The following is a 26,171-nucleotide window of genomic DNA, read 5'->3' on the forward strand; positions in this document are numbered from 1 at the left end:
TGAACTGAATTCCTCGCAGACGTTTTAAAACCGGTTGTTATTGCTGTTGTTGTTATGTGATCTAAATCGTAAAATCGTGCAATTTTTCTGATTTTAAAGGAAACTTCGGAGATACCTGCCATTAAATAGTGTCATGCCGAACTTTGTCGCTTTCATTGTTGCCATTGTCTGGTATTTCTTTTCTTTTCTTTTTTGTTTTTCTCCATTTTTCTGAAGAAACTTTCGCTTCCCGCCGAAAAAAGTTTTTAGCTTATCGACACTTGGGGCAATCGTTTTCCATATAAGGTCAAACTACGGTATATGAGCTGATAACCGGGATTTAGTGAACCAATCACAACGCTAGAAATGCAATATCCGAGGCTGAGAACTTAACAATTATAAATATCCTGGATGATGGGAGCCAACTCTGGAGCAACGTCCTTTAATATCTTGTTTGGAGCGTTTCAATACTATGTATTTTGATCCGTTCTACCACGTGTCAAAAACGATCCGTGAGCATAACACTGGAGTGTCTAGTTCCCTGAATGGTGTCAGTGTCCAGGAAATCAACCTGTCCTAAGTGCTGTTCATCCTGGTGTTTGCCTTTACTCTTTGTTGGCTCCCTACGTTTGTGATCATACTGATCATAAGGGTCATCATACACAAGGCCCCGCACGCATTGGCTGTGGTGATACTGTTTTTGCTCCAGACGTCCAGCGTTCTCAATCCATTTATTTATGGTGCCTTGAGTCCTCCCTTTCAAACGTGAGTTTCGCTGACTGTTGATGTTTCACCGTGTGAACCTATCCGATGAAGGCCAGATGAACCAAGTCTAGGGAAGAGTCTATATCCAGCCGCAATCGCTTTTCCCCTTGGTAAAGAACTTCATCCCTGTCTTCTTCGCACAGAAACACTATCTTGTCTACTGCAGCTTGTATCTCCTCTAGCACCTATAGAAATACGGCGATACCGTCTGTTAAACACTCACATTGCTCAAGGAAGGAAACTTGCGCACCTCTACTTGTAACTGTAGCCCAGTTTGCTGTTAAAAACCTCCGTAATTGATAGTTACTTAAACTTTTTCAAGTTACTCACCTGACTTAGGTTAAGGCATCTAGCACAAGATTCCTTGTGTTCAAGAACTCATTTTCGAAAAAAATTTTGAGAAATATTGAATCCTTTTTTAATAACGAGCACTAGAGGTGAAGGCAGTCTTGTCGATATTTTCACCTATCGTTCGCATTAGTCCCCCACTCGGCAAAATATTGAGCGTGACGTAAGAAAAGGACATCGTGCAAAAATATTCTAAGATTCGCGGTAATGCTTCAATTGTAAACAGCGAAAATGGTTGAAAAATGTTTGGTTTTTGGATGCAGCAACACTCGAAATGTAGAGAAAGGAATCAGCATGCATACGATTCCTTCTGAATCCTTCTGGTCTCCTTTTCTTACGTCACAGGTAAGAAAGTGTCAAATATCGGACGTTTCTCATTGGCTTGTTCCTAATGAGCCCACGAGACAAAAATTTGTCCAGCGGGGCTTAAAGCGCGCAAAAATTTAAAAATTTCAGTAACTTTTAGTGCTCGTAAAAAGAAAAGGATTCAATATTTCTAAAAAAAATTCGAAAATGAGTTCTTTACAGATAGGGAAATCTACCAAACAAATTGAAGGGTTAGGGGCACTTAAATGCAAACGTTCTGTAGTGGTCAGGAATGGTAGACTCAGGGGACACGTGGACCTTAAATAAATTAGATAGAGGAAAGATAAAAGAGAAGGAAATCATAGCCAATTAACAATTTATAACTACATAAGTAGTACTGCCGCGCAATCAATCGCCTTATTCATAGGCGTGTATCATAGAGTTTTCAGCTCCGGAGGCAAACAACAGGAACAACGACAAAAGAGCAGAACCGGCGGCAGGGCGCTTCGCTACATTAACAGAATCGGAAATTCAATTGCCGCTAAAATTCTTGTCGAGTTAAGATGCACTTGAGAAGTTTGGAAAGTACTCAAGAAGTAAGGGTTGCTTTCCACAGTTCCTAGAGCAACTCTGGGGCTTCTCTCGTGCTCTCCAAACTTCCTACGTACGTTAAAACTCGATATACGTCGCTAAAGAATGAGTCAATTTCTAAATATACAGCAATATATACAGCGCTAGACTGTATACAGTCTCTTGGCAAAGATGGGTAAATAAAGCTTATTATTATTAGAGATATACATTTTAAGGCAAACACAAATAACCAAATTCATTTCATTTAACACTGAGCGATCCCCTTTCATTTTCGAGTCGTCGTGGTTCGCAATATCAGGTGAAACTTGGCACATCTTTCTCTTACCTCTCCAATATACACCAAGCCGACCACGATGGAGGCTGCATATCGCTAAGTTCTTTTTTCGGCTCTTGTAGCATCGAAAAATCCTGCAGTAAATATAAAATGCTAAACTTTTCCCAGGATCTATCATCAACCCATGTTTTGAAAAGATGTCCTAAGCTCGGATTAAAATCCATCTTTCTAGTCATGGCTTTACTGCCATTACCTTGTAACTGAGTTATTTTGGACCATTACTTGACGTATTGTAACCTTAGCCAGTGATAATCCAGCTTTTCTATCCCGGTGTTCCAAATATCCAATTTTTCTGATTTTAATGGAAATTTTTGAAAATAAAAATTACGAATTTTTGTGAAACAAACTTGCTAAAAGCTTTTCAGGCAAGCGCAAAATTGCTTCAGTATTTATTTCTTAGAGATTTTTTGATACCTCCACGTTAGAATTACATGCCTTGCTAGCACGCTGGCTCCGCGCAGATTGTCAAGACCCGTTGTCTTCCCGAGTGTCTTGCCTTGGTACCAGCAAAACTGTTTGTTATTGGTATGTAATGAGAGCATGGAGTACTAAAGACGATAAATAGCCTGGAGAGCTGGAAGAAAAGCTTCAGAAGGCTGGAACTGTGTACAGAGCAGACGATTTGCAGAAAGCAACGACTCCTTTGACATATTTCAGAACGCGGAGAATTGGACAAAACCGTAAAGTAAGCTTTATTTTGCTTGAAATTGTTTAAAAAATAACCGTCGTTAAGGGATGGATATATTTTCAAATTCCAGGCCGTTTCAGATTTTTAAACGTTTTACTGGCGAATCGACGGGTTCAGTTATTATTTCAAATTGCGGGAACTCCATTTTATAGCCTCTTTTCTTATTTGCCCTGAGATTAGAATAAACCCGCCCCGCAGAAATATTTGCATATTTGGATATTACAATGTCTACTATAAACTAGCCATATATTTTCATTTCTAGAGCTCGCGTACTTTTAGAGAAATTCAAGAAAATATGTTGCTTATTTTACCCATCTAGTAAAATGGCCGAAACACTGTCTACTTCAATAACCGTTTAGTTTATTTTGAAATGATAAAATAAAAAGCCACGCGCCACAGCCATTTTTGTAAACTGAAATAAATGTTTCAACTTTGGTATAAGTCTTCACTTGTAGTGTACAAAAAGACTTGAGAAATGGTGTCTTACATTTGGCCCTTTTCACAGCAGCTTTAAAATTCAAAATTGGGTTTTGTGGTGCCAACAAACATCTGACATTACCATGGCAACAATGAAGTAAGGACGTTAACAAAGGGGGTTTTGGAATATCCCCACCGAGTATCTATTTGCATGCCAAATTTGAGTGGGGGTCACAAATTTTCATTTCTCACTTTGTTTGATTTTCACAGAGAAGTGTTCTTAACTATCGGAAATTTCCATTGACATTGTGCATAAACTGAGTACAAAATAGGCCGCGTGGTTGAGAATAAATTAGAGGACTACTAGATCCATATGCAATGTGGAAGAAAGCCAAATGGGTAGTTAATTTTTTTGTCAGTTCCAATGTAAAATGTATCATTGAACTGGTCAGTGTTTTAGCCAAAGCTCTTCAGTTTAACTTGTCTTCTTAAAGACAGGATAAGAAAAATACACTATTATTTATCTTGACATTCATAAAGGACAAATTCATTCATCCGTTTGGATGTTTGCTAACTTCGCTGTCAGTCCAGCTGCTTGCCGTCACAAAGGAATTTTCAACACAAACATTCGCAAAAACTAGGTGTGTTCGAAACTCCGCGAGAAAGTTAACCAAATTTTAAATTCGTCTTCTTAAATGCAAATTTCATCTTCCATTTTTCATCTATTTCAGTCTGCACTCGGCTGCGATCCATCAGCGTCCAAATCCTTTTAGTCATTTTATGTAAATGGATCTCCTCAGCATTTTAATTTTAAGCTCAATGTCAAAACGCGATATATTGGTCGTTTTGAAATGGTCACTTCCCACTACAAACCCCATGAACACCTGTGAACTATTTTTACCTCATGAAAGCTAACGACGTCCGCGTCCAACTCACTTAGGTTTTTACGCTTTTTGCTGGGATTCGGAAGTTTTAGACTGCCATTTGATAATCTTTATTTACGCTAGGACCGAGCAATTAGGCTTCACAGACAAATAATGCAAATTAAACATAGGATGATTCACGAAAACCCCAAAACTAGCAGGAGGCGGATCATCTGGCTATTAACAAGCCTGACCGAAGAAGAGTTGAACTCGCGGCTACCGAGAAACTATTTCAGTAACAACCACGCAGAGTTGGGCATTGAACTTGGGACCTCCGGTGCGGATTTCAAGTTCGGTGTTAAAACGGCTCTGTTAAATCGTATCGAAAATAGATAGTAGAAGCCACCAAAAACAGTTTTTGAAGTGAACAACATTAGCTCCCCGTTTTTACACTGGATAGTCACGTGTAAATCATTACCAAAGGAAACAGTCGTCAATAGGAAGCGAAACGGAGCAATGTCTAAATTCTTGCTTCCTCCAAGAAGCGCGGGACTGGTCGTTTTTGAGTCCGTGGCATCCATCGCGCTTGTCGTCCTCGCCGTGATCGGCAATGCTTTCATTTTAGTCGCGCTTCATCGAAATCCGCGTCTACGGAACTCCACGAATGTGTACATCGCTGCTTTGGCGGTCACCGATCTCTTAAATGCTTGTATCCCGGGAACACTGTTTGCAAGCACTGTGGTGTCAGGAAGACTTGTGTTCAGCCTGGCCGCCTGTCGCCTGAGTGGTTTCCTTGTACACTTCCTGACTTTCGTCTCCATATCGACGATGGCGTTGACTGCGATAAACAGGTTCGTTGCATTACTACAAGGGTTTGTATCACACACGGTATTTAATTGTATGTGCATGTGTATTAGCCTACAAATAGGCTCGATCCCAAATGGGGTATAGAGCGAAGAGAAAAAGCTTGGTTTGGAGGCGAGAAAGAAAGGGAGGGAGCCGGCTGTAGACATTTTCTTGATGCCTGGTATCAGTAGACCGGCTTATTCCATTTGGCTACCATTTGAATATTCCTTTGTACATTCAAATTAGCCCTTTTTCCACGTTTAAGAAAAAATATTCTTTCTGAGCTTAAAAACAAGGTACGAAGGGCTTATTTGAATACAAACAAAAGAATATTAAAATGGAAGCCATGATTTTAACCCCCCCCCCCCCCCCCCACCCCTTATTATTTCCACTGTAAACCTCTACATAAATTTAAAAAATTATGCTAACCCTTAGCTAATTTCCACGAGAGTGTGAAAATTATTGGAAATTTTGGTACGCTTCGGGGCATATCAGGCTCGTTTGGTCTCGCCATGGGTATTTTGGTATCGCCAAAACACAAACCATGGCTCCACAAAACTCTACTGATATGCCTCCTAGGCGTACCGGCCTAAAACGTACGATTTGGAATAAGAATTCGACACTTGTCGATGAAACATCCTTCAACCCTTTCATTTGACGCGCATTTGGAGAAGACCGAATGCGTACAACTGTGCAACCCCTTGCAACAGTCTTTCCAATCAATTAAAATTGTTTTCTTCTTTCAGGTACTTTCGAGTTGTTCAGCAACAGCACTACAAGAAGTTGTTTGGTGGCAAGCGTTCGCTGTTTATGGTGATTGTCCTGTGGCTTGCTATTGCCTGCTTCGTTCTCTATCCCACAGTTGCTGGTGTGGGAGAGTTTAATTTCAATCCCGCCTTGTCGTTTTGTGTCTATGCCTTTACCAGCCCGGAAGCAGAAACAGCCTTCACCCTGATGGTCATACTCATTTTCTTTCTTTGTTGCCTGTTACTGGTTTGCTTCTCTTACTACCACGTGTCAAAAACGATCCGTGAACATAACACTGGAGTGTCTAGTTCCCTGAATGGTGTCAGTGTCCAGGAAATCAACCTGTCCAAAGTGCTGTTCATTCTGGTGTTTGCCTTTACTCTTTGTTGGCTCCCCACGTTTGTGATCATACTGCTCATTAGGGTCATCATACACAACGCCCCGCACGCATTGTGTGTGGTGATACCGTTTTTGCTCCAGACGTCCAGTGTTCTCAATCCATTTATTTATGGTGCCTTGAGTCCCCCTTTCAAACGCGAGTTTCGACGACTGTTGATGTTTCACTGTGTGAACCTATCCGATGAAGGCCAGATGAACCAAGTCCAGGGAAAACTAGGGTCTATCCATCCGCAAACCGATATTGTTTATCCAACGCCAGATGGGACAAGTAATGAATATCATTCCCAGCAACCAGCTGTGTCTGCTTGGCCGTCATAGAAAACGTACAACAAAAACAGTTGTACAGTGTCAACAACCATTACCACTATTGCTGCTGCTATAAACAACAACAACAACAATAACAATAAACTGAAACAAGTACGAACAGAACTAAAGGACCAGCATTGAAATAAATGTGCTATGTAAACTGTCTTCAGTTCTCAAATATACAACGTTTTAAGAGAAAACTGAGCTCCTGGAGTCGAAACTATGACTTCTGGTCACCGATGGGATGCTTTTACCACGGACAGAGCTATACAAGGAGACTCACATCGAGCTCCTCTTTCCTGCAAGGTACCAAAGTTGAAAGATACTAAAATCTCCTTGCGTGGAGATTTGTCATTGTTCTGCTATCATGCCACACAGCTTATCAGATTACTCAATACGAAGAAACTCCTACTTGGAGCCCTGCCTGTTCCCAGCAAGCCCTCTTTTCTATAGGCGTATAGAAAGATTCATAATATTTTAAATATTTACAATAATTTTTCACTTAAGGAGAACACATTTGCTCGTTTAGGGAAAACTTGTGAGGAGGGAGTGCAAAATGAACCAGGAAGAGTATTACAAGATAAGTCATACACCTCCGAAGTAAAAGAACTTGGCCGAAATTTAAAGGTCTTGAAAGGGCATTGACACCTTTGTTTAGCGTCACCCTGTAATGGGCAGAAACTGTATTTGTATATCTAGAAACGTTAAGATGAATGTTCTGTTTTGTTAACCACAACCCTAATAGTGCACAGAATCAAGTATTAATTGTTTTTGGCTGCGGGTGGCTTGGATGGAATAATGGATTACAACTTAAAAAAATTAGCAGTTTTTATTAATTTGTTCCTGTGTATCTTTGTGAAATCACCAAGAAACTGATCACAGTTTGTCCTTTCTCCAAGAAAAAGGTAACATTTTCCCTTTCGGTACTCTAACAGCAACTCCGTGTTAAAGGAAAGGTTCTTTGTTAAACATTTGAGAAGGTTCCACCAGAATGCAACAACATTTGTTTAACACAGCTTCCTGTGTATTATATTGGGGCTCGTACGTTCTCGCAAGCAAGAAAGCTGGCGCTTTTCTAGCACTATAATCTTAGCGTCTGTTTCATGGCTTAGAAATTTTAATTTTAAAATTAAATATCAAACAGAAAAATATATTTCAACCAAGAATAATGATTTACTAACCTTTTATAGAAAATGGACAGATAATTTTCCACTCTAGAATAGTAAGCGTCATTGTAATGTCATCGTAATTTAATTAATCATTAATAATTATTATTGTGAATACATATAATTAACTGATAATTAATGCTAACAACAGCAATTGCGCAGCTGTTTTAGCTACTTCCTATATGTTATTACTTGTGTTTTAATTTTCTTGTATTTGTGACGAATGAAATAAAAACAGCAAAACAAAAAAGGGATGGTAGAACTACTGCTCTATAGAGCTTGGTGTCAAGGTTCAGTCCTCTGCGCTCCTAGACATTGTCCTTTAGTCTGTCAAAGGCAGTGCTGGCTCTTGCGATTCTGTAGGCCACACTTCCTCGTCAATGTTGGCGGAGCGTGACAGAGTGCCTCCAAGGAATACAAACTTGTGGGGCTCTCTGTAAGGAGCTGCTGGGGCTGGCTGGTGAAGGACTTCAGTCTTCTTGGCGGAGATTGTGAGACCGAAGTCATCACAGGCTTTAATGAACAAGTCCATACTACCCTGCATATCTGACTGTGTACAAGCGTTCAGTGCACAGTCATCGGCAAAGAGTAAATCACGGGCTGTGTAGACCATCGTGCACTTTGGTCCTTGCTTGCAGCCTCCGAGCATTGAAGAGCTTTCCGTCTGTATGAAACCGAAAGTGGACACCAATGTTACCGTCACGGAAGGCATCGGTCAGCATGGCGGGGAACATCATGCTGAATAGAGTGGGCGCCAGCACGCAGTCCTGCTTAACTCCGTTGGTGACGGGGAATGGCTTGGAATATTCGCCGTTGTCCAGCACTCTCGCTTTCGTGCCAACATGGAACTGCTGTTCCATCGCGATGAACTTGGGGGGCATCCGAAATTGGCCATGATCTTCCACTGCCCCTCGCGGCAGACAGCGTCAAACGCTTTGGTTAGGTCTACGAAGGTGGTGAACAGTCCGACGTTCTGTTCCTGACGCTTCTCTTGTAGTTGCCGAGCTGCGAAACTGTGCTGCGTCCCCTGCGAAAACTACATGCACTGGTTCTCGGGAAGCAGGCCACGATCCAGGTGATCGTTGAGGCGATTGGGCACGATGCAGGCCAGCATCGTCCCGGTAATGAAAAGCAAGGAGATGCAACGGTGGTTGTCACAGGCGTATCTGTTAGCTTTACGCTTGTAGAGGTGGACTATGGAAGCGTCTTTAAACTCCTGTGGCAGTATTTCTTCAGACCACATAGAGTTGAACAGGCTGGGGAGGGTATCGATTAGTTTTGGTCCCCCGGAGGCGTAGATTTCGGCTGGGATGGAGTCAGCACCAAGCGCGTTTCCGCTGGACAGACACTTGATGGATTTTGTTGCTTCCGCTTCAGTCACTCAAGTCCAATATACACAAACGGATACGAATCGTCAAACACCCTCACCAATCGCACCATTGGTAAAATATTACGATTTGTCAAAGATGCATTACGATTCGTACCATTGGAACGAATGGTAAGCTCCTCAGTCGATCGGAATTCCATTGGTGAAATGCATGTCATTATCACTTGTAAGCCGTGCGAAAACGAATGGTCGATTGGTTCCATTGGTACCATTGGTTCAATTGGAAGAGCAGTCAGTCGATTGGTTAACCATTGGAATCTGCATCTCAAAACAAACGCCATGACTTGAATCTTCCTTGATCTATAAGCGTAATACCTCGTTCTTTTATGCATGAACCGAAACAAGCGTGCTACACATGAATATATCTCTTTCTTCGATCTCCATGAGCCGAAACAAACGCACTACACGTGAATATATCTCGTTCTTTAATCCATGAATCGAAACAAGCGCGCTACACATGAATATATCTCGTTCTTTCATGCATGAACCGAAACAAGCGCGCTACACATGAATATATCTCGTTCTTTCATGCATAAACCGAAACAAGCGCACTACACATGAATATATCTCGTTCTTTAATCCATGTATCGAAACAAGCGCGCTGCACATGAATATATCTCGTTCTTTCATGCATGAACCGAAACAAGCGCACTACACATGAATATATCTCGTTCTTTAATCTCCATGAGCCGAAACAAGCGCACTACACATGAATATATCTCGTTCTTTAATCCACGAACCGAAACAAGCGCGCTACACATGAAAATACCTCGTTCTTTAACCCATGAGTCGAAACAAGCGCGCTAGACATGAATATATCTCGTTCTTTAATCCATAAGCCGAAACAAGCGCGCTACACATGAATATATCTCGTTGACTTAAATCTCCATGAGCCGAAACAAGCGCACTACACATGAATATATCCCGTTCTTTAATCCATGAACCGAAACAAGCGCGCTACACATGAATATATCTTGTTCTTTGGTTCGTTCATGGATTAAAGAACGAGGTATATTAATGTGTAACACGCTTGTTTCCGTACATGGATTAAGGAACGAGCTATATTCATGTCCAGCGCGGTTGTTTCAGTTCATGGATTAAAGACGAGGTATATTCATTTGTAGCGCGCTTGTTTCGGTTCATGGATTAAGGAATTAGTTATATTCATGTGTAGCGCGCTTGTTTTGGTTCATGGATTTAAGAACGAGTTATATTCATGCGTAGCGCGCTTGTTTCGGTTCATGGATTATATAACCAGGTATATTTATGTGTAGTGCGCTTGTTTCGGTTCATGGCATTAAAGAATCAGGGCATTTCGCTTATAGATCGAGGAAGAGTCAAGTCATGGCCTTTGTTTTCAGATGCAGATTCCAATGGTTAACCAATCGACCTACTACTTTTCCATTTGTACCAATGGTACCAATCGACAATTCGTTTTCCCACAGCTCAGAAGTAGTAATGAGATGCATTTCACCAATGGTGTACTAATGGAATGCCAAGTCACTCTATTGGTACCAATCGTACCATTGGTACCAATGGACAACCGGAATCCCACTGTACTCAAACCGAACCGTAGCGAAAATAGATTAAGTCCCCTTAATGAGATGCAATTCACCAATGGTTTACCAATGGAATGCCAAGTCACTCTATTGGTACCAATCGTACCATTGGTACCAATGGACGAACGGAATCCAGGTGTACTCAAACCGAACCGTAGCGAAAATATTCTTAGTCCCCTTAATGAGATGCAATTCACCAATGGTGTACCAATGGAATGCCAAGTCACTCTATTGGTCCCAATCGTACCATTGGTACCAATGGACAAACGGAATCCAACTGTACTCAAACCAAACCGTAGCGAAAATAGCCTAAGTCCCCTTAATGAGATGCAATTCACCAATGGTGTACCAATGGAATGCCAAGTCACTCTATTGGTACCAATCGTACCATTGGTACCAATGGACGAAAGGAATCCAACTGTACTCAAACCGAACCGTAGCGAAAATAGTCTAAGTCCCCTAAATAAGATGCAATTCACCAATGGTGTACCAATGGAATGCCAATCCATTCCATTGGATTCCGTTTGTGTGTATTGGACAACACTCGGCTGATGGGCGGTTGAGTACGCTGTTGAAGTGCTCCGCCCAGCGCTCGAGGATCTTCTCCTTGTCCGAGATGATCGTGTACCCATCTGCACTGAGGATGACTCCTGAGGATAGCGGATGATCCAGACGAAGTGGGACCGTAAACGACCTTAAGGGCGCTATAGAAGTTCTCCGTGTCCTTTCTATCTGCATGGGCCTGAATGGCGTCCGCCTTCATCCTGAACCATTCCGACTATTTTAAATATTCACAGTAATTTTGCACTTGAGGAGAACACGTTTGCTCGATTAGGGAAAATTTAGGAGGGAGGGAGTGCAAAATGAATCCGGAAGAGCACTACAAGTTAAGTCATACACGTCCGGAGTAAAAGGACTTGGTCGAAATTTAAAAGTCTTAAAGGGGCACTGTCACCTATGTTTAGTGTCACTTTGAATAGGCAGAAACTATATTTGTATCTCTAGAAACGTTAAGATAATGGTTCTGTTTTGTTAACAACAACCCTACTAATGCACAGAATGTAGTATTAATTTTTCTTGACTGTGGGTGGCTTGGATGGAATAATGGTTGCAACTTGAAAAAACTGGCAATTTTTTTTCAAGCCGTACCTGTGTATCTTGGTGAAACCACCAAAAAAGATGATAACAGTGTGTTCTTCCTCCAAGAAAACGGTTAATATTTTGCTCTCGGTACTCTAAGAGCAACTTCGTGTTAGAGGAAAGGTTCTTTGTTAAATATTTGAGAAGTTTTCACCAGGATACAACAACATCTGTTTAACACGTGTTTTAATCTATTAAACCAAAGCAGCTTCTTGTGTATAATATCCAGTGAATATTGGAGCTCGTACATTCTAGCAAGCAAGAAAGCTGGTTCTTTTCTAGCACTATTATCTTAGCGTCTGCTTCAGGGCTTAGACAATTTTTCATTACACGACCGGCTGTTACAGTCTACTCTGTTCAGGACAACTGAGTAGTAGCGTATTGTTGGGGCGTGCAGGCGCTTGTTCCACATATGTGCTTTGCAAGCAGTAACTTGTGATCATGGTCGAGCTCTTATTAATATCACTGCGAATGTTCTATTCTAACTCATTAAAAACTAGATCATTCTTTAATGCAATTCCAGGGATTTGATTGGCTTAGCGGCCATGGTATATATATATATGAGTCAATGCAATATCCAATGCGCGCTAGTGGAATAATGTTAATCATTGGAAATTGCCATTGACATTGTGCATAAACTGAGTACGAAATAGACCGCAGGATTGAGAATGAATTAGAGGACTACTGAATTAATATGCAATGTGGAAGGAAGCCGAATAAGTGGTTAAAATATTTAAATCAGTTCCAGTGCAAAATGTCTTTTTGCAATGGTCAGTGTTTTATCCAAAGCTCTTAAGACTTGTCTTCTTAAAGAAGGAAACAAAAAAATCAACTGTTATTTATCTTGACATTCATAAAGAACCTGATTTCCCTTTCTGAAACACAAATTGGATGTTTGCCGACTTCACTGTCTGTCTTGCTCTTTGCGGTCACAAAGGAATTTTCAACACAAACGTTCGAAAAACTTAGGTGTGCTCGAACTCCGCGAAAAAGTGAACCAAATTTTAAATTCTTCTTCTTAAATGCAAATTTCATCTTCTAATTCTCGTCTATTACAGTCTGTACTCGGCTGCGGTCCATTAGCGTCTAAATCCGTTTAGTCGTTCTTTGTAAACTCCCCCTGGCATTTTAATTCTGAGAAATTTGGCCCAGTCTCAAACTGAGAAATATTCGTCGGTGTTTTGAAATGGTCCCTTTCCACTTCGAACCCCGATGAACCTGTGAACTATTTTTCCTCATCAAAGCTAACGACGTCCGCGTCCAACTCACTTAGGTTTTTACGCTTTTTGCTGACATTCGTAAGTTTTAGACTGCCTTTCGATAATCCTTATTTACGCAGGGGCCGAGCAATTAGGCTTCACAAACAAATAATGCAAATTAAACATAGGATGATTAACGAAAACCCCAAAACTAGCAGGAGGCGGATCATCTGGCTATTAACAAGCCTGACCGAAGAAGAGTTGAACTCGCGGCTACCGAGAAACAATTGCAGTAACAACCACGCAGAGTTGGGCATTGAACTTGGGACCTCCGGTGCGGATTTCAAGTTCGGTGTTAAAACGGCTCTGATAAATCTTATCAAAAATACATAGCAGAAGCCCGAAAAACAGTTTTTAAAGTGAATAAGATTAGCTCCCCGTTTTTACAACTGGATACGCGCGCGTAAATCATACCAAAGGAAACAGACGACAAAAGGAAGCGAAACGGAGCGATGTCTAAAATCTTGCTTCCTCCAAGAAGCGCTGGACTGGTCGTTTTTGAGTCCATGGCATCCATCACGCTTGTCATCCTCGCCCTGATCGGCAACCTATTTATTTTAGTCGCGCTTCATCGAAATCCGCGTCTACGGAACTCCACGAATGTGTATATCGCTGCTTTGGCGGTCACCGATCTCTTAAATGCTTGTATCCCGGGAACACTGTTTGCAAGCACTGTGGTGTCAGGAAGACTTGTGTTCAGCCTGGCCGCCTGTCGCCTGAGTGGTTTCCTTGTACACTTCCTGGCTTGCGTTTCCATGTCGACGATGGCGTTGACCGCGATAAACAGGTACATTGCATGAGTACAAGGGTTTGTATCACACTGGATATGTACTTATTAGCCTGTGAACAGGCTCGTTCCCCAATGAGCGAAGAGAAAAGGCTCGGTCTGTGGGTAAGAAAGAAAGGGAGAGAGAACCTGCGGACTTTCTTTTGAGGCCGCTGTTCCATGATACCAGATTCTGGTATCAGTAAACCGGCTTATTCCAAAATGTCTAGCATTTGAATATTATGTTGTTTGCATTCAAATAGCTCTTTTCACGGTTGATCTTTCTCATTTGCATTACAATGTTATCCAACGTCGATGCGAGGCAATTTCGGGCTAAAACTGCGAAATAGCCCGAAATTGCCTCACATACATGCTAGATTTCATTGTTATTCAAATAAGCAGAGTTAACCGTGAAAAGGGCTATTAGTAAGACTACTGGCAATATGGCGAGATTTAAAAGGCACTTAATCTCACTTAATTGCACTGCCCCGTACTTCTCGTGTTTTTTAATCGCAATTTACGTAAGATTTTAATCTCTTCTAATGTGCTCAGTGAATATGCTCTTGATTATCTTGGATTCTGAGTATGTTTAATCGACTTCTCCACTGTTCATCAAAAATACTGAGCTATTTTATAATTTAGCTTTAGTTTGATTAACCCTAATTCTACAGTGCTATTTCCATCTCTAGAATCTACAGCTATGTTTCTTTTTATATTCATATGCAGTGCTGCAAAAGGTTGTAATGCTTTGTCTTTTCTCTATCTTCGATATTAATGACAATCTCTATTAAATGTTTATTACTTTGATGTCGCTTCCCACCGCAGTTAGCTTGTGCTATCCACAGGTAGTGTCAGTTGTACTAATTGTAACTTGGCATGGTATTGTATATGGTAGTTAAGAACTAAGTGATACGCAGATAGTTGCTATGAAAGAGTTTCAAGGCTAGACTACTGTAGTGGCTTTGAATTCGAGTCTTGTCGATGGACCATATTTTTATCCTTTCGTTTGAAGCACATTTGAAGAATAACTTACAACAGTCCAAGCCCTTGCAACAGTCTTTCCAATCGATAAAAATCGTTGTCTTCTTTCAGGTACTTTCGAGTTGTTCAGCAACAGCACTACAAGAAGTTGTTTGGTGGCAAACGTTCGCTGTTTATGCTGGTTGTCCTGTGGCTTGTTATTGCCTGCTTCGTTCTCTATCCCACAGTTGTTGGTGTGGGAGAGTTTAATTTCAATCCCGCCTTGTCGTTGTGCGCCTACACCTTTACGAACCCAGGAGCAGAAACAACCTTCACCCTGATGGTCATATCCATTTTCTTCCTTTGTTGCCTGTTACTGGTTTGCTTCTCTTACTACCACGTGTTAAAAACGATCCGTGAACATAACACTGGAGTGTCTAGTTCCCTGAATGGTGTCAGTGTCCAGGAAATCAACCTGTCAAAAGTGCTGTTCATTCTGGTGTTTGCCTTTACTCTTTGTTGGCTCCCCACGTTTCTGATCATACTGATCATTAGGGTCATCATACACAAGGCCCCGCACGCATTGGCTGTGGTGATACCGTTTTTGCTCCAGACATCCAGCGTTCTCAATCCATTTATTTATGGTGCCTTGAGTCCCCCTTTCAAACGCGAGTTTCGTCGACTGTTGATGTTTCACTGTGTGAACCTATCCGATGAAAGCCACCATAATCTGAACCAAGTCCAGGGAAGAGTCTCTATCCATCCGCAATCGGTTATTATTTATCCAACGCAAGATAGGACAAGTAATGAATATCATTCCCAGCAACCAGTGTCTGCTTGGGCATAAAAGACGAACAACAAAAATAGTTGAACAGTGTCAACAACCACTACTTCTGCTACTGCTTTTACAAACAACAACAACAACCGCAATAAACTGCAACAACTGTGAACACAACTAAAGGACCAGCATTGAAATAAATGTGAAATGTAAAGTAAAACTGTCTTCAGTTCTCAAATACACAAAGTTACAAGAAAAAACTGAGTCGTCGGAGTCGAAACTATGACTTCTGCTCACCGATGGGATGCTCTAGCTCCTCTTTCCTGTGAAGTACCAGAGTTGAACGATACTAAAATCTCCTTACGTGGAGGTTTCTCACTGTGTGAGTCATTATACATAGCCTGAGAAATAGCGACCATTAAATTGTCTTCTGGTTATTCTTACAGAAACAAAATCTGCAAGACTTAGCATATATCTCTGGATTGATTTGATTTAATAAAACAGCTATTCCAATCACGTTTGTTTGATATGAGATGATAGAATGAGCCAACAAGCGTGAGTGGAATAATTGTTAAATATCGGAATTTGCCATTGACATTGTGCATGAATTGAGTACGAAATATTCCGCGGGATTTAGAATAAATTAGAGGACTACTGAATCCATATTTTATCAGTTCTAATGTAAAATGACTCACTGCACTGGTCAATGTCTAGCCAAAGCTCTTCAGTTTAACTTGTCTTCTTAAAGACAGGATGCAAAAAAATGTACTGTTATTTATCTTGACATTCAACTTTGTAAAGAACTTGATTTGCCTTAGTTCTGGAACACAAGTTCATTCATCCGTTTGGATGTTTTGTTGTCGTTGTTGTTGTTGTTGTTTTGTTTATTTGTTTAGGGTTTTTTCACATTTTATTTCCAGAAGCCATTTTTAGTTATAAGTACAATAATATCAATAAAAAAAAGAGAAACTTGTTTCCAGTAACACCTACATAACAATAGAAATTACTTAGTGACATGTAATCATTTTAAGCTCAACGAGCTCTCCGGCATCAACGCACTTTTGCCATTTAGCCTGAAAATTTTCTCTCCCATTGTTCTTTGCCGCTTTTTTCGTTCTGTATTTTACATCAACCATTCCTATAAAAGTTTCAAAGTTAGCGATTATCCTACGTTTACGAGATGTCCATAATATGAAATTTTGCAAGAATAAGAAAATAATTTAGTAAGTCGCATTCCTCAGCTAACCTACCGACCAAAACATCTTTCAAGGTGAAATCTTCGCGTTGACCTGAAGCGTAAACCAGATATTCTCAAAATACTTCCAAGAGAGATTACAAAAAGAACATTTGTAAAATAGGTGATGAACCGTTTCTGATCCAGTCTCAAAAAAAGTGGAAAGATCATTCGGGACATAACCTATTTAGCACGTTTCTTGTTAAAAAAGGGTGTCCCTTTTGTCAGACAATAATAATGAGTTGATGGCTAAAATCTTCTTGGTTGTGGCACATGTTAATTTTAATTTTGATGTGGGCGATGTTGCACTCGCAAGAAATATGCCGAATGTCTTTTTTTCTATTGTGGAACGAAAGTTCTGTAAACAGTTCACCATGTCCGCATGCAGCGGAGAGAAAAATCAATTGACTGTTATCCTGGCAGGTTAATGACATCGTTAATGTTTATCAATATACTTCATGCTTTTCGACAGGGTGTCCGTGATTGATTAAAGTTGAGATTGGGTGTGACACTCTGGTTTATAGCAGCGCTCGTTGCGCTGAAAACCCATTCACTTTGGTGATTTGAACCCGTGCATAACTACTGCTGTTAGGTCGACTTCCTTGCTCTATATCCTCCATCATGATAAGTAGCGAGCTGAAAAAATTGTTCTTTCGATTCTTTTAGCAATGATTTTGTTCTATCGTTCATTGTTGGTGGCTTATTAACTCGAAAGCAGCATGCTCCTTTGGGCACTGCTCACACTAAACCAAACAAATTTATCCTAATTCTTTTTCATTCCTCCTTTGTAATATAAATGTTTATTGTTTTTTATGTATTGTACTGAATCTCGTTGTACTTGTGAAAAATAAAAACTGAATTGAAAAAAAATGAATTGAATATTAATTTCCTACACCACTTGACAAAGATTGACAAACGACAAACGTCCTACACCACTTGCCTAAGATTTCCTGAGGGAATCGAAAGCTTTTGCTTGAACATAAGTTTCCGATAGTGAAAACAATAATATGACATGATAGCATGACAGCATCAAGGAATAATTTTTCCCTAACAATTTCGTTTTTATCTCACAGAGTGTGATTGCGAAGGAAATGATGACTGGGCTGAACTTAGAGGGAATTGTTAACGGCCACTCCTTCACGATTCAAGGCGAAGGAAAAGGCAAACCTTACGAGTAAGTAAACACTGCAAAACATTCAATTCCTTGAATCTCAGTTTTGCAGCTCGAAGACAGTGATTAGTTGGGTGATTACTTGGGTGGTATTTTCCTTCATCGTTTACTTAGCGTTTTGAAAGGAAAAGTTGGCTCGCTCAGGGTAGCTCGAAGAGGCAGGTCATCCTTCAGACCAGATTTCTTTACGAGTTATTCGCTGAATTTCTCAAAACATAAAACACTTGCAAAACAAGTTTTTCAACTTTCGGCCTCTTCAGTCTTGTCTTCGCGAATCCAATTCAGGTAACGCTAAACTCCCTCCTTGTTGTTTTATTCCCTCTGTAATAAGCCCCAACAGTATCGAAAAATTTGGTGTCCATATGTACTCCACGCATAACACTTGAAAGGATAAACTTGTCATTTCTCTCCTTGAAGCATACAAGATTGAAGCACATACCCTGTGTGTTATCGTTAGACCGTAAAATGAGTGGTTTTGTTAAAAAAAAAAAATCACGAAACTCGTGCCTTTTCCCAGAGTTTCAAAGGTACCCTCTATTTTAGTTCTACCCTCCCACTCTGCAATCCTCGTTTAGTTTATGAAGTTGTTTATTGTTAGCAGTCATTGAACTAATTCCTAGTAGGACTCTATGTTATCGCAGGAAGCACAAAATACGTTTGAACTTTAGCGGGTTTTGTAGATGTAAATGAAAAATACAGCAAATGAACAATATGTTGACGAAGCATACAGGTGTTAAGAAATTCCGTGGCTCTTTGCAGTCTGTATTTTCAATATTTGAAATCAGTCGTGGAGTTTGACAAACTGTCAATCATGGGTGATTTGAATTCAAATGAATTTATACGATCTGTCAGGTAGGAAATTCAGTTGATAACTGATAAGTGATGGTTGAGGTTACTGTATACACTCGAGGGTGTCCTCCGGGAAATCTTCTCTATGCGCACTGTATCAAAATGAAACGTGGAAAACTATATATCACCGTAAAGCTTTAAAAATGAAGAATCTGATAAAAACCTTTCAGTTGTTTTTTGTAGGAGCTCACAAGCCTTCAAACGCAAAACTGACAATGTTGGCAAAAGTGAATTACAAGCCTAATCCAAATTTCGCAAAAAAAAAAATGCCCCTCTGAAGACAAAAGGGATTAGTTTTGCAGAATTGCATAAGTTGAGGTGACTTTTCGCTAAAAAAAAAAGCTGGTTTTCTGTCACGATTTAAGTCAATATTCTGAGTCGGTTGAAATACCCTTCAAACAGAAATTCCACCGAAACCAATCATAGGGTCAGTGCCCCAGCCAAGTTCAATGGCCTCTTCGTTTCTTTGTGTGCTATTGAGATCCCTCAATCATATCTCTTGGTTATTTCTATTGGAGCTACGATCGTTTGAAGCCGAGATACCAGCTCTTTCTCTACTGAATGCCTTGATTCTGGCGCATTTTATACGTTGTTTCTTTGATGAGGCCGGGAAATCGACAAGGTAATTTTTTTTGCCGCGGTTTCTCGCGGACGAGTCTTCTGTAGAACTGAACAAACCCGCCTTGACGAAATGAAATGTGCGTTTCCTTTGTTGCGATGAAATATTGCACCGGAATACTCAGAATATTAGGTACTCCGCTCTCATACGTCACTTGACGAAATGTGGTGAATTTCGGTGGTGATAGAAACTTATCAAAGCTACTTAACGGCATGAAAATTCTTTCTTTCTCCGAGTATATTGAAAGGTATAATAGTCTTCTCTAAACATTTTCCGTAAAACATATATCCCAGAATCTGTTCATGTTGTCCTTCAGCGGCATGGTTAAAAATATATAAAAACTGTTCAATTGAGGCCTTACACTGCTGTTTAAAAACTAAAAACTAAAAACTGAAATCCAAGCTTTCGCCGATCAACGGCATCATCAGGGATGAGAAAATATTCCGCGCGCGCTATATATATATATACAAAGAGAGTGTAGGGTGAAGGGTGAAATGTGTAAATCCAAGTACAATCCATCATTAGAACCTTGTATACGCTCGCAGTTTATTTCTATTTTTATTTCTATAGCTTTCACACATACGTCACATTTTTTACACATTTCACCCTTCACCCTACACTCTCTTTGTATATATATATATAGCGCGCGCGGAATATTTTCTCATCCCTGATGATGCCGTTGATCGGCGAAAGCTTGGATTTCAGTTTTTAGTTTTTAGTTTTTAAACAGCAGTGTAAGGCCTCAATTGAACAGTTTTTATATATATCCCAGACTTTCTGGTTCAGTTCTATTTTTTTTCTGCCAATACAACCTGTACCTTGAGGGAACCCGTGACACTGAAGCATTCAGTCAGTGTTCAGTCTCAGAGGAGGCGTAGAGAATTCTGTTGACGCCTGAACTATCTCGTACTGAACAGTCTTTTCATTTTCATTACTTGTCATGTTTATGTTTATGACAAAAAAATTACATCTTCATATATGAGCGATACATTTTCTGATCGTTTTCAACTACTCTTTGTGTTTTAGGGGAGAGCAGTCTATGAACCTTGTTGTCGTCAAAGGTGCACCTCTGCCGTTTTCTTTTGATCTCTTGACGCCAGCAATCCAGTACGGCAACAAAGTGTTCACCAAGTATCCAGCAGACATACCAGACTATTTCAAGAAAACGTTTCCTGAAGGGTATTCCTGGGAAAGAAGCATTACCTTGGAAGACCAAGCCGTTTGTACGGTAACCAGCCACATAAGGTTAGCATGATACAAAATCTGTCGGTGGGGAAAGTTGAGAACTGAGTTTTAGAGTAACTTTTATCCTTTTAGTTTAAATTTTGTCTCTCCCTTCTATACGAAGGTTCTTTTTATTGACTGTTGTTGCAAACATCAGTTAAGCATGTTTTCAACTACAAATCTGAAGGCATCATCAAGCATCGCAGTCTAAATAACCACAAGGAAGAGAAGATAATTTTTGTGTTGCTTTCCCTTATATTAATCATTGTTATGCTGATGGCAATGGAGATCTATCATATGCTCTGCAGCAGTCAAACGTACCGCGCGTGCACCAGTTTGCTTTGGAAATTTTGCGTTTGTTTGCCTCGAGCTTTATTCACCTCTCATTTGTTTTGCCAGGCCGGGGCAAAAATTAGTCTTTGAACATAGAGTGCTGTTAAATGACCTCTGTGTTTCTGTTATCGGTTTCACGGTTTTGCCATTTTCATTGCAATAATGTTATTTGCGGAAAGACAAAGTAATAATGTCTAGATTTTGAAAGAACATGCGATTTATAAATCGATTATGCGTTCACTTCCAGGCGCGCCTGGAAATGAACGGAAGTTGCTAAGTCGAGCGCATACTCAGTGGTTTGTGCATCGGGGTTAAAAGTGCTATTTTTATCTTTCTCGTTGATGCTGAGTAAGAGTAATCGTTATTTCAACAGCATGAATGGAACCTTGTTTACCTACGATGTTCGATTTCACGGTGTGAACTTTCCCGCTAATGGCCCAATCATGCAGAAGAAGATACTCGGATGGGAGCCATCCACCGAGAAAATGTATGCACGTGATGGGGTGCTGAAGGGTGATGTTAATATGGCTCTTCGGGTTGAAGGAGGTGGCCATTACCGATCTGACTTCAAAAATACTTACAAGTAAGTTTACATGTGTAAATCGGCTAGGTTTTATGAACGAAGTTCATAAGCTAAATTAACCGCCGTAGAGAAATTCAAAAGTTGATCAAATGAGTTGATAAAAACGTTAACATTCGTTTTAACCCCCCCCCCCCCCCACCCAATGGCGACGCAGTCCTACAGTTTCTTTACAACTACCCCCCTCCCCCTTTATCCATAACTTTATGAGGGGGTTAGTTTCTAAAGACACTGTGGCTGGCTGCATTGGTGGGGCCGTGGAAACAAATGTTTGGTTTTGATCAACAGACCGATTTGGCTTGACGAAGGGCTATAAGGTTCGAAACGTCAGCGCCTGAATCTCTTTACGGTGGTCAAGGTATGATGACAAGGATTACACCAATGTTGAGCTGTAATTGCTCGTATAAAACAGATCGTTCGTTCCATAAATTGGTTTAGTGCTAGGGCTAAAAAAAAATGAACTAACCAAAGAGCAAAAAAGTTTTGAATGATCTTACTGAGAGTCGAATGCATAAATCAGTTCCAGGTGCCAGTTGGCTGCTCTTCCGCTGAGTTACGATGGCAAACAAGCCTGATTTTCTAAGCGTTCACTTCGCTGTTGCTTAAGTGACGTATATAACTGCAATATGGTCTTTCTTTCAACATCTGGAGTTCCATCTTGGAAGAACTCAATATTTACACGGGACAGTAGTTTATTTGAACTGGAATAAGTCAGTAAAATTGTCTTCCATCAGGGTGAACGTCGGAACCTTCTAGTTAATATTACTGCCCGGAGTCTGCCTGTTTTATGCATGTGTACCTTGCTCAGTATCACTGATACGAAAACGTTTGTTTCTTTTGTAGAGCGAAGAAGACAGTCGACCTGCCAGACTATCACTTCGTAGACACCCGCATCGAGATTTTGAAGCATGACAAGGATTACACCAATGTTGAGCTGTATGAAAAAGCTATTGCTCGTAATTCTGAATTGCCTAAGGTTAAGTAAAAACTTGCTGAAAACTTGAAGGCAAGGCATGCAACAAGGAGAAAAAAAAAGCGTTTGTCATTCCCTTTTTTATGCTGATAGATTCATAGACCGTATTTCTCAGGAATGTAATCGGAATTAGGGTAGGGTAGGGATTGTGTCCGTGGTTTGTCACAAAATAGACGATAAACTTTGGTTGTATTGTGAGACTAGACAATTTTCATGTTTTTGTTTTTTCTTTGTTTTTTGTTTTTTGCGGCTTTAAGATTGTAATGATTGGTTTCTCGGCTTCAATTGTATTCCTTGATATGTTCGATAAACAGACAAAAAGTAGGAAAACTTTGATGGTGATTAATTTTGTGGGGCTTTCTCTTTCTCCAATAAAGGTGAAAATTTTTCTGTGAATAGAATCAGTACCTCGATTTTTTTACTATCCTACTGCATAATCAACAATCTTTACACAGCAAGGTCCGTTTAAACGGTTTCAACGTTTGCTTCAACATGCGTCCAACACTTTGTTGAACCAAATGTCGGGGGCGTTTGAACAGGTCGTTCAACTTTGTTGAAACTGCAGAACGAAAATGTTGTATTAAAGTGTGTTGAATATAGTTTAAATTAGTTTAAACTTTCGTTCAACATTGCCTCAACATTTGAACACTCCGTTCATCCAACGAATGTTGAGGTCTCTCATATGAAAGGAGTGGGGATGCTCGTCGGAAATTTTCAATTAAACCCCTAAAGGAGACCAATCTGGGCATGGCCCAAACTTTTTTAGACCCCCTAAAAGAGACCGTTTTAAAACACAGACAAATATAAAATACAGTAACTTTTCTCGTGCAATCCTAAACGAGACCTTCACGGCTAAATATAATGGCGTTTTGCCCAGAACACCTAAAATGGGACCAAAATCCAAAATTTACACCCCTAAGCGAGACAACGAGCATTCCCACCCGTTTCTTTAAAACAAGCCTTGTTTACTGAGGTTTCTAAAGTAAGTGACTTTTCTCATGTGAATTTTGGGTTGAAGTTTACGTTAATTTCATTACACATTAATTTTCTAAAAGAAGATGTCATTACTATCCAACACCAAATCCAAGATCATCCTTATCAACCTGCTTTGTTGGCGAAATTTAAATTTTGTCATCTGAGAGGAGCGCAAAAACAAACCGTGAATCGAAAGGGAAGATTGTCTTTCAGTGAACACTATAATACCTCAAGATTTGCCATATCGCTTCACGGTCCACCGAGTCAAAAGTCCGCTTCTCGAAGTCAATTATTTAAGAGAGTAAGATTCCAGTGCATTCTCAAAATCGCGCTCTAGTCGATCTCGCATCAATGAGTCCAGTGCAATCTTTATGCTGTCCAGGTCGATCCTGCGAAGAATTTTGCTTCTTTGCTAATGCGCGGTTCAACTCTACCTGTTACCATCCCCCCCGGGCACACCCCCGGGCATTTGTGTACTTGACGTCCTATTCCCCACCTCCGGGCACACAGAAAGAGACAATTCCCCACCCCCGGGACTCCTGACATGGACTAAAAAATGACTGCTTCGTTTTGATGATTTTTTTTATTATTATTATTATTATTATTATTATTATTATTATTATTATTATTATTATTATTATTATTATTATTATTATTTAAACAAAACCAGGAACCTGAAAAAATCCTACATTTTTAGAACAATTAACTCCGTTCCGAAGTAAAGCGAATATTATAAAACTCGACACACGCAGTAATACACCAGGAGGGCGTTTCAACCAAACTGCCTCGAAAATTGAAATGTATCTCTACAAAACAACACTTAAATTCCTAGAAACAATGTGGAATAACGTCTTTTGTATTTTCAGTGCAAATAAATTGCTTTTCAACCAGAAGATCAAAATGTTTTACTCAGTCTATTTACAACATTAAAACTGCGCCTGAAACAAGCTGAAGCGAGTGAATCCCATTAAAATAGAACCATTATTAATTTTTCTTCTGGAGGAAATCCTTTCCTCTTTTATGTTTTGAACTTAATTAATTACTTTTTGTTCTCTTTCATCAGGTCTACGTCAGCTCTGTGACTGGCGGAAATGTGCAAATATAGCCGTTTTTAATAACATTTTTTTGAAATCTTACGAAATGCAATACGTACTCAGCTCAAATGAAAGCGTAATTTTCGTTTGACCTTGAAACGGATATGTATAATTTACGCCATGCACAACAGCCATTCGCTAACGTACTCAATGGACTTGCCAGCGAAAAACGTGGCCTTTTCCGCGTGGTTAGCCGCCATTGTGTCACCCCATAAGTCCTTGCGCGAGTAGTTGTTTCGGCCCGCCCCCTACCCCTGGGCAAGACCGCTTGAGGAAATTCCCGACCCCGAGCCAGACGGGCCGGGTTTTCCCGGGGGTGTGCCCGGGGGGATGGTAACAGATAGAATTGAACCTCGCATAAGCAGAAAGATGCCTCCTCAGTTCTTAAGATGATGAATATTTCCTTTCTTTGGCAATTTAACGTGGATTCTCTTCATCCACTTGTCTGAGATTTTCTCCTTTGTCCAAATTGTATTGAGGAGACTATGGCAATGCAAGGCGCGTCCGTGGACACCACACCACCTACATTGATGGCTTCTGGGTGAATACCGTATCAGCCTCGTCTCAATTTTCAGAATTTTGAGACTTTGATCAGTAGCAGATTTGAGTTCAGTCTGTTAAATGTCATCTGTCTTTATAGCAAGTTCCTAACCTGGTTGCAGAGTGGTTAAGAGCACTTTTCGAATTGCTCCTTCCGTCAGTAACTAATTACTTCTAGTGCCTATTTCCTATTATCTATTACTATTATATTACAATTAATGCGATGATTGATATTATTTGAAAGTTTCAGAACGGGAGAGCGTTTTATAGACTTTCTCAAAGTCGCTCGCTTGCTTCTCTTTGAATGGACCTGCACTCGCGCGCGCTCCGCGCTCGCTCGCTCGAGCTCTGACGATCGCGCTTCGCGCTCTCTGAGCTCGACTTGTAAGCAAGTCTAAGCGTTTTATTGTTATAATAGGACGGGAACTCAAACATATTTGTCGATAAAAAGCTGCCAGAAAACATTAAAAACTCACCATCCTACGTGCACTTTTTAGGTAAGGAGATTGAACAACATAACTTTTATTTTGCTTAAAAAATCTACACTGTTATTTCTCCCTGGACAGTTATCTGTTCCTGAAAGCACCGGAAGGGGAGAGGGGTGGGGAGGGAGTGCTCAATAGGGGAGGTTCCTCCCGGTGATTCAAACCCTGGCCCTTTCGCATACCAGCTAAAGCCCCTTCACGAACACAAAATTGGATCAATTGTGTCCCCTAGCCTTTCTAACATTTCGATTTAATTGCTTTCCTTTAGGTTCAAAGTCCATTTTTCGACCTTTTTAAATGCTAAAACTTTGAACTACATTCCCGTTCAGGAATGACAGAATACTAAGACCGAGTATCATTTTCCCAAGGAACACATTCCACCTGTTCTGCATAAACCTAAAAACATTCCCAAAAGAACACAGTTCCTCTTGTTCAGAGTAAACACAATTCCGTTCATTCTGTCCCTAATGGCAGAATACCACCATAAACA

General features: G+C 40.4%; 3 protein-coding genes and 1 pseudogene across 4 annotated transcripts in view; all 4 read left to right on the forward strand.

Moving 5' to 3' along the window:
- Nucleotides 1-7,020, forward strand: part of LOC146480433 (melatonin receptor type 1A-like) — a 43,805-nt pseudogene extending 36,785 nt beyond the window's left edge. The window contains exon 3 of the transcript XR_014864659.1: nt 6,896-7,020. The product of XR_014864659.1 is annotated as a melatonin receptor type 1A-like (transcript). The remainder of the gene's footprint in view (nt 1-6,895) is intronic.
- On the forward strand, nt 4,724-6,601 carry LOC146480437 (melatonin receptor type 1A-like). The gene is made up of 2 exons (XM_085109384.1): nt 4,724-5,142; nt 5,884-6,601. The coding sequence occupies exons 1-2, from the start codon at nt 4,808-4,810 to the stop codon at nt 6,599-6,601; spliced, it is 1,053 nt and encodes a 350-aa protein (XP_084965510.1). The 5' UTR covers nt 4,724-4,807.
- A 6,137-nt stretch (nt 7,021-13,157) lies between the features above and the next one.
- Nucleotides 13,158-15,751, forward strand: LOC146480438 (melatonin receptor type 1A-like). The gene is made up of 2 exons (XM_085109325.1): nt 13,158-13,887; nt 14,959-15,751. The coding sequence occupies exons 1-2, from the start codon at nt 13,553-13,555 to the stop codon at nt 15,671-15,673; spliced, it is 1,050 nt and encodes a 349-aa protein (XP_084965451.1). The 5' UTR covers nt 13,158-13,552; the 3' UTR covers nt 15,674-15,751.
- A 2,178-nt stretch (nt 15,752-17,929) lies between these two features.
- On the forward strand, nt 17,930-22,830 carry LOC146480439 (GFP-like fluorescent chromoprotein cFP484). Its single transcript, XM_085109609.1, has 4 exons — nt 17,930-18,012; nt 20,504-20,722; nt 21,408-21,617; nt 22,458-22,830. The coding sequence occupies exons 1-4, from the start codon at nt 17,930-17,932 to the stop codon at nt 22,597-22,599; spliced, it is 654 nt and encodes a 217-aa protein (XP_084965735.1). The 3' UTR covers nt 22,600-22,830.
- Nucleotides 22,831-26,171: the final 3,341 nt, after the last annotated feature.

The sequence above is a fragment of the Pavona decussata genome, unplaced genomic scaffold (assembly GCF_977016875.1).
Source record: "Pavona decussata unplaced genomic scaffold, jaPavDecu1.1 SCAFFOLD_53, whole genome shotgun sequence".
Taxonomy (NCBI): Eukaryota; Metazoa; Cnidaria; class Anthozoa; order Scleractinia; family Agariciidae; genus Pavona; species Pavona decussata.